Source organism: Triticum urartu, chromosome 3A, assembly GCF_056163025.1.
Source record: "Triticum urartu cultivar PI428250 chromosome 3A, HENAU_Tu73, whole genome shotgun sequence".
NCBI lineage: Eukaryota > Viridiplantae > Streptophyta > Magnoliopsida > Poales > Poaceae > Triticum > Triticum urartu.
In genome coordinates this window covers 15139895-15148967 of record NC_141875.1, presented here as the reverse complement: position 1 = coordinate 15148967, position 9073 = coordinate 15139895, and the positions used below count along the sequence as shown (strand labels likewise).

General features: G+C 45.7%; 2 protein-coding genes across 2 annotated transcripts; both read left to right on the top strand.

Annotated features, from left to right (window-relative positions):
- The first annotated feature begins 490 nt into the window (after positions 1-490).
- On the top strand, positions 491-1935 carry LOC125547642 (E3 ubiquitin-protein ligase SINA-like 10). The gene is made up of 2 exons (XM_048711456.2): positions 491-892; positions 1002-1935. The coding sequence occupies exons 1-2, from the start codon at positions 650-652 to the stop codon at positions 1740-1742; spliced, it is 984 nt and encodes a 327-aa protein (XP_048567413.2). The 5' UTR covers positions 491-649; the 3' UTR covers positions 1743-1935.
- Positions 1936-7263: 5328 nt separating this feature from the next.
- Positions 7264-8673, top strand: LOC125547643 (E3 ubiquitin-protein ligase SINA-like 10). The gene is made up of 2 exons (XM_048711457.2): positions 7264-7676; positions 7780-8673. The coding sequence occupies exons 1-2, from the start codon at positions 7434-7436 to the stop codon at positions 8485-8487; spliced, it is 951 nt and encodes a 316-aa protein (XP_048567414.2). The 5' UTR covers positions 7264-7433; the 3' UTR covers positions 8488-8673.
- The last annotated feature ends 400 nt before the right edge of the window (positions 8674-9073 follow it).

Here is a 9073-nt window from a genome sequence, read left to right as displayed (position 1 = left end):
GGGTCTCCACCCTGTTCCAGGGATCTTTTGGACGCTTGTGTCATGTTGTTGTTATTTGCTGGTGGCAGCCAGCACATCAGCCAGGGCGTATGTGTCTATCGATAACAGTGAGAAAGGTGTGATGTGTCGTGATCTGGGTGAAAAGTTGTGATGCGTTGTGTGCTCCTTTGTATTATTTGGTTATGTGTGTCCCTTGTGCTTACACATGTATCCTTTCCTTTTTATGGGCTCCCACGTGTTTGATGATGTGATAATCCGGTGATGGAGTCAAAAGTACTCCACCTTGTATCAATTAAGCCGGAAACTACGCAAAAAAACGATGTGCTTACTTTTATGTTCCTCAATTTTTCTAGAATAGCATTGATCTGCAATAGTCAAACTTTTATCGCACACTTGTAGGTACTTGAAAGAAAGACAACATTAATATATGGATAAACTAGCAATAATGAAATAGATTAAGAGCATGTCTTATATCTATACCATATAAGTTTGGGAATGGAAACCACAATGAGGAAGCATTTATAGTGTAGTGTGGCTGCCTCGGCAACTTTTGTACTCAGACCTCTGCTATTCTCCTCTGCCACCTCCTGGAAAAAGTTTGGCCTGAGACACACAGACACGGGTTTTCTTTCCCCAAAGGCCAGCCAGGATGCTAGGCGCCGCCGTCGAGGGGAGGAGCAGGGCTTCGCCGGACAAGGCTGACGAGAGAGCCAAGAAGGCGCGGCTGCAACTGCCCGAAGGCCACGTGAGGCAAGAGGCGGCCAGAGGAGGAGATGGGGGCGCCATCGTCGGGGCGGCGTACAGCCTGCGAGTGGAGCTCGCCGTGAGGATTAACAAGAAAGTGCTCCACTGTCCCCTCTGCACCCAACCCTTCAAGCCACCCGTCTTCCAGGTTCCTCTCGTTCTTTCTTTCCTTCTTTCTTTCTCCATTGGTGCCGCTGAGAGATCGACTCTTTCGTGTTAATTTACCGGCCGTCTACAATTTGTGTGCCTGCCTGCAGTGCAAAGCGGGGCACCTGGCCTGCGGCTGCTGCGTGGCCCTCCTGCCCTTCGGGCGGTGCAAGGCGTGCGTGGACGACGGCGGCTTCTTCGACCCCTGCCCCACGCTTGGCATCATGGTGTCCTCGACTAGGATCGAGTGCCCCAATGCCGGCTGCCAGAGGTACGTGACCTACCATGAGGTTGCCGAGCACAAGACCGTGTGCCCGCACGCGCCCTGCCACTGCACGGAGCCGGGCTACGTCTACGTCGGCGCGCCGCAGGCGCTCGCCGGCCACCTCCACACCGTCCACTCGGTGCCGGTGCGCGCCGTGCAGTACCGCAAGATCAGCCAGCTCCAGCTGCCCGTGTCGACCCCGCGGGTGGTGCTTCTCGGCGACGACAACCATGTTTTCCTCTTGACCGTGGGTGCGCTCGGCGCTGGCATGACCGCCGTGTCCTTGGTGTGCGCTAGGGCGAGGGCGGTGACGCGGCCCCGGTTCACGTGCAAGATGTGGGTCAATCTGGAGCCGTCCCAGGCGGCGGCGGCGAACTGCAGCAAGGAGGACATGTTGCTGGTGGACATGCACATAAGGAGCAGCTTGTCGTCCGGCACGGTGGCCGCCGCGGACGAGCCGACGTTCCTGCCGGTGCCGCGGATGTACCTGGTTACAGCAGCGACAGGGGACGGGGCTGCGTCCATGGAAGTTCGCCTGCACATCTGCATCGACAAGATCTCCCCTTGGTCCGATGCATTGGCTTGATTAGGTCCACCGCTGCTGTGTTGATGGGAAACAAACGATGTATTCAAGGCAGTTCATGCTTACTTATTGTGGAGTTGCAGCTGAAACTATTTGGGTGATGTTAATTAATAGATGTAGTTCAGCTTTAATGTCATTGTAGGCTACTGTATTTAAATCAGAGGATATTATGCTTGGTGCTCATCTTTTCGTGAAATTCATCTTCTTCCGTTCTTACGTCATTCCAACTTGCAAGCATTTCATTCGCATCTGTTTCAATCTATCTATCTCAAGTCAGGAGTAGAGCACAATCTCATGCCATGAAATGTTATCCATGCTACGAAAGCGATACTTAATTCGGGTTTACTGGAGGATAGTGAGGAAGAAAGGAGGCCTTCTGTCAAACAAATCTCCCAAGGAAGATACCTTGCCAATATTGATGCAGCATATAACCCTGCAGTAATTGCTGATTAAGCTTCTCTCAGAGTCTTCCTAAGGAATGAATCAAATCCATATCCTTCCTAACGGGGAAACTTATCTCTGTCCACTGCTTAAACTGCTCATACTAAAGTGTTCTAGACCTCTTTGAGGCCTGCAGTCTGCCAAAAACGAAAAGTAGTAACTTCTACTAAACGTGGCCATAATTCTTTTCTAGATGAATGAGCTTTTCGAGGAAAAAAAATCTATTTTCTAACAAAATAATCTTTCGATATTAAAATGAAAACAAGTCATCGATACTATAAGTGTAAACATCTACATACAACTTGAATGTCGGCTGAGAGTTACCCTACCAAACAATTGGTGTTTACTGATGGGCATGAAATGCGTTTGGATAACTCCCAAATTTTAGATCTCACTCACTAACATTTGATTTATATTTTGGTTTTATTGATAGTAGAAGACTATGCTGGTTAGTGGAGCGTGAAAAAACTTTCTTTTTTAGTTGCCCCTCTTGATTTTGCGAACGAAGCATGTTGGCATATTTAAAACCAGGGTACGCAGAGCATAACTATAGATGGACCAGCGCAAAAAGCCATGTCAGTAAGGTTTTTAATTTCGGACATGGAAAAATTTCGGACGTCACCGAAATATGCAGAAATTCAGAAATTGGGAATTTATTTCGGAGTTTGAGTTTCAAAAATCTATAATTTTTCATCTTTTTAACCTAATTTAAATTTAGTTTGAATTTGACTCAAAATTTCAGGGTTACAATTATTTCGAACCCCACCGAAATATGTGAAATTTCGCTGAAATTTTGAACCCTCGGTACATGAAGAAACTACATTCCTCTTGACCATTAGTACTACAACATCCAGAAGGAGCAAATTACGCGGCGGCATGCATACCTTTGTGTAGGTTTACTTTCAAGTAAATCTACCCTCGTTAAACCATATCTACAAAAACGACTAGTGACATTTTGGGACGGTGCTAGGTGTCCCGAACACGGGCCTCCTCAGCACACGCGCCTCGCATGCTGACAACTTTCACAGTGGCTGTGTGAGGTCATGTTCCTCACAATGCATTCAATGTGCGTGCAAGCTACGGTGCATAGCCTACCGCTGTCGGGGGTGACACGTGTCGAGAAGTCTGCCTCGATCATCAAATGTGACTTCCACACACCGCTCACTCTTTCGGTCAAGGCAATCAATGGCACATGCTCCCGCATGGACTTCATGGAGTTGCTCTTTCATGCGGACGTCAGGCAACATATATCTTTTTATATTACATAGTGCGATTTGATTTTTTTCAATTTGTCTCACGCAAGCATTTGATTGCTAATATATGCCTATGTTATTCTCATGCATTTTCAGCAATATTATTGATGCATGATGGTATAATTCATCAAGCATGCCATGTTCTATGTATTAGCAATTTATGTTTTTCTTGAATCCTGGTAGGATTTATTTTGGCAGCAAACTGATTTTTAATCCCTAATTAAACCTTTCACTTACTATCTTTGTTACACGTTATGCTTCATTAGACTCGCTGAGATGCAATTCCTTTCCTCTGACTTTGGAGTTGTGATGTTTCTGACAACATCACATAAAAGTTTGCAATTTGCTCTATCCAACAGGTTAGGTAAAAGCACCCTTCCCAATAGGTCATTATATACCAGCTGAAATTTGAAGCCATCGACTGAAATTGAAGCACATATATGCATTGTACGTAAGTAGTGTTTTTGGCCACCTCAGGGAATCATTTTATGAATTAGTTAATAGGAAAGAAGAATACTATGGAACATATTTAAAGATGGTATATATATATATATATATATATATATATATATATATATATATATGCATTGTATGTAAGTAGTGTTTTTGGCCACCTCAGGTAATCATTTTATGAATTAGTTAATAGGAAAGAAGAATACTATGGAACATATTGATGTTAATTGTAATAATTGCCCATTTGAAGAAGGCATGGTCAATTATTATTAGATCTTTTGTATCGCTTATTTATTCCAACCAGAATGTAGGAACATATATTAATAGATATATTTGTTTTCTTCATTTTCCAAGAAGAACTGGCACACGAAGCTGAGATAACTACTTTGATTCTTAAATAATTGTTTCCTATTAGTACAATATTTTTATCCTCCATTGGTCCCAAAACTAAATTATGTATTAGTTTCCATCCATGCAGTAGGGGAAATATTTTGGAAGTAGTTCACATCCAGTTAACATTGATTGCCACAGATAGCGATCCTGTCCAATGTGGGAAAGGTGATATATTCATTATTTGTTTGTGGGACTCGATAATAGAGGTGAGTCCTTTTTCCATTATCTATTGGAGATGATGTCTGTGGATTTAGTGTTCAATGCAGCGGCCTGTTGTTTTAGGATACGTTGTGCCTCACACCCGAAATACGCTTCAATTAGTTTTACAGTAAAAATATTGCATCACTTTGTATTATTATAATACTACTTCAGTCCATGTCACATTATTATTTCAAAATACATAATCACAAACTTCAACATACTTGTTTTTCAGTGAATGTTGTTCCAAATTAGTTCTGGTGGTTTGTTTTATTGATTCTAAGTTTGTGAACTTCTCATTCTTGTATAGGTAAAAGAAAACTTCCACATTGATGAGGATGATTCTTCATATGGAGTGTTACGGATCATGACAAATTGTGGTTGGATGGTTCCGTGGACAGTGGTATCCCTAGCCCAACAGGGTTCAAATTCTTGTGCTCGCATTTATTTTGGATTTATTTTAGGATTTTCCGGCGATGTGCGTTCTGTGAGAGGAGACGTTCCCGTCGACTACGAGGCACTTACCGTGACTTCATAAAACATCTAGATGATATGCTGGCTCAGTCTCTCGGATGTGCGCATAGGGGTAGGGGTGTGCGTGTGTGCGTTCATAGGGCTGAGTGTATGCGCGTATATATGAGCGCTTGCTTCTGTACTATGCTAAAAAAATGTATTTTTCAGTTCGTGTCACTATGCTAGTTTACCTGCAAGGTTGAACCCAGGTAATGCACAACTCTTTCCACTACTAGCTACCGATCTAAACTGGACAAGAGTAAACAAGCAAGCAGGGAGAAATATGACCCATAAAATCATCCAAAAAATTTGAACAAATAAATAATTCATCACATGAACGAAATAATTTCTAAAGAAAACTTTAGATTGACACAGCTCATTTGACTATTGTATTGAACAACGAAGTGGAGAGATTACATCTTGGTTACCGCCATGAACCCATATTCAGGGGTTAGACTACTCACCACTCATCTTTGAGTGTGAGGATCGATGTCGGTGAAGATCGAGATGAATTTTCCCCCTCCAACAAAGTAATAGATCAGGGTTGAAATGAAGATCGCCTTAGACCGTGAGATAGTTGACGTGAAAAAATGCACGATAAATTGGGGAAAGGCTTTCAGGGTATATATAGCCACTAGTCACCGGAGCCACCTTCGTGGGAAGCACCATAGGCCCTAGGCGTCCCACCAAGGATCCTCTGGCCTTTGAACGCCTCTGCCCTATTGGCCCCTCCATGCAGAGGGCCCAGGTGCCCTAGTCTTCTTCCGGCACAAAAACACCTTCTATTTTTTTCTGTTTTTTCCGGTGACTTTTTCTGTGGTCATTTGCTGATATCCCAAAAATAGCAGAAAAACAAAATTGGTGCTCGCCACTAAATTAATAGGCCTGTCCCTCAAACGGATTGAAAATATTGCAAACTTGAAGGATAATAGGCATGAAACATACAAAAACTATAGATATGTTGGAGATGTATCACTGACCAACTTTTATACTCCATTCCTTACGATCTGTATACTGGAAGCACACCTGAAACATAGTTATTCATCTAATCATAATGCAATTAACATCAAAACCCTCATTATTAGAGCCTAGGCATACTTTTAACATTGATTTCTTGTAGTAGTAGGTTATCAAAAAGGGTAGTCCTTTGTGCACCCCTTATGGCGGATTTTGGGGCTACCATGCCGGTATGGGGATGCCTATGTCAATTGGATGCCAAGCGAGGAATATGTGTCATCCTTTGTGAACTCCTGCTCCTCTTGGTTTAACTTTCATTTCCCCATTAAATAATCATTGCCTGTGTTTTGTCCTGCCGAGATCTTTTCTCACATATTTTGATTTGGGGATTATGCTAGCGGTTCGTGTTCTGGTCAGGAGGTCCTTCTATTCTTGTCTCTCCTTAGGTTCAAATAAGCTTTCCTGCCACCTATTCTCCACTATGTTATTTCTAGGATATTAGGTGAAGCTTAGCCCCTATTGTAATCTTGGGTGTATTTTCTACTCTCCATGTCCTGTCGCCTGGTGGTTAGCAGAGGTTGGTTGGGAGCCGATACTTGATTTCCCACATCATAATTGGTGTTAGCTTTTTCATGCCCCAGCAACGTTGTTCAAGCCTTTCTCACGCACCGATGCGAGGATGATCTTGGTTGGTGTCCTCTCGGGTTATCCCCCTGTGTCTCTATAAGCTCCAGCTACGGATGCCTGCTTACAAGCCTCTGGACTAGGTTGTTGCATGGTGTGGTGATAGATGGATTCCTCATTGCTTCTTGATGGCATCTGCAAAATCAAGGGGTTATTTTTCCTACTCCATGCAACCAGCTAATCAAGATTTTTGGCGTCGGGGGTCTTGAAAATCCGGTACCCTATTATAGGGATCTTTTGGATGCTTGTGGTCATGTTGTCGTTATGTGCTGGTGGTGGCCAGCACATCTGCCATGGCGTATGTGGCGGTCGACATCAGTGAGAAAGGCGGGATGTGTCGTGACCTGGGTGAAAAGTTGTGATGCGTTGTGTGCTCCTTTGTACTATTTGGTTACGCATGTCCCTTGTGCTTACACATGTATCCTTTTCTTTCTATGGGCTCCCACGTGTTTGATGGTGTTATAATCTGGCGATGGACTCAAGAGCACTCCTCTGTGTATCAATTAAGCAGGAAACCATGCAAAAATAAAAACAATGTGCTTACATTTATGTTCCTCAAATTTTCTAGAACAACATTAATATATGTATAAACTAGCAATAATGAAATAGATTAAGAGCACGACTTATATTTATAGCATATAAGTTTGGGAATGGAAACCACAATGAGGAAGCATTTATAGTGTAGTGTGGTTGCCTAGGCACCTTATGTTCTCAGACCTCTGCTCTTCTCCTCTCCCACCTCCTGGAAAAAGTTTGGACTGAGACACAGACAACGATTTTCTTTCCCCAAAGGCCAGCCAGGATGCAAGGCGCCGCCGTCGAGGGGAGGAGCAGGGCTTTGCCGGACAAGGCCGACAAGAGCTCCAAGAAGGCGCGACAGGACCTGCCCGAAGGCCACGTGAGGCAAGAGGCGGCCAGAGGAGGAGATGGGGGCGCCATCGTCGGGGCGGCGTACAGCCCACGAGTGGAGCTCGCCGTGATGATTGACAAGAAAGTGCTCCACTGCCCCCTCTGCACCCTCCCCTTCAAGCCCCCCGTCGTCCAGGTTCCTCTCATTCTTTCTTTCCTTCTTTCTTCCTCCTTTGGTGAGAGATCGAATCTTTCGTGCTAATTTACGAACCATCTAAGATTTGTGTGCCTGCCTGCAGGGCAAAGCGGGGCACCTGGCCTGCGGCGGCTGCGTGGCCCAGCTGCCCTTCGGGCAGTGCACGGTGTGCGTGGACGGCGGCGGCTTCTTTGACCCCTGCCCTGCGCTAGACGCCGTGGTGTCCTCCACCAGGACTGGGTGCCCCAATGCCGGCTGCAAGTTGTACATGACCTACCACGAGGTCGCCGAGCACCAGAAAGCGTGCCCGCAAGCGCCCTGCCACTGCACGGAGCCCGGCTGCGGCTATGTCGGCGCGCCGCAGGCGCTCGCCGGCCACCTCAACACCGTCCACTCGGTGCCGTTTCTCGCCGTGCAGTATGGCAAGGTCAGCCAGCTCCAGCTGCCGGTATCGACCCCGCGGGTTGTCCTCCTGGGCGACGACAACCGCGTGTTCCTCCTGATCATGGGCGTGCTCGGCGCCGCCGCGGCCGCCGTGTCCGTGGTGTGCGCCAGGGCTAGGGCGGCGACACGGCCCCGGATCACGTGCAAGATGTGGGTCAACTGCGGCAAGGAGGACATGGTGTTGGTGGTCATGCACATAAGGAGCAGCTCGTCACCCGGGGCGGTGGCCGCCGTAGACGAGCCAACATTCCTGCCGGCGCCGCGGATTTACCTGGTTCCAGCAGCAGCAGGGGACGGGGCGTCCATGGAAGTTCCCCTGCACATCCGCATGGACAAAATCTCCCCTTGGTCCGACGCATTGGCTTGATTTCCGATGTTGACGGGAAACAAACGATGCAGCTGAAACTATTTGGGTGATGTTCATTAGTAGACGCAGTTCATCTTTAATGTCATTGTAGAGTACTGTATTTAAATCGGAGGATATTATAGTTGGTGCTAATCCTGTCGTGAAATGCATCATCTTCCGTTGTTATGTCATTCCAACTTGCAAGCATTTCATTTGCATGTGTTGCAATCTATCTATCTCAAGTCAGGAGTAGAGCTCAATCTCATGTCAAGAAATGTTATCCATGCTACAAAAGCGATGCTTAATGCAGGTTTACTTGAGGATAGTGAAGAAGAAAGGAGGCCTTCTATCAAACAAATCTCCCAAGCAGGATACCTAGCCAATGTTGATGCAGCATACAACTCGCTGACATTTGATTTATTTTTAAGTTTTATTGATAGTAGAAGAGTACGCTAGCTAATGGAGCGTCAAAAAACTTTCTTTTTTAGTAGCCCCTCTTGATTTTGCGCATGAGCATGTCGGCGTATTTAAAACCGGGCTACCCTGAGCGTAACTACAATAGATGGACCTGCCCAAAAAGCCACGTCGGTAAGGTATTTAATTTCGG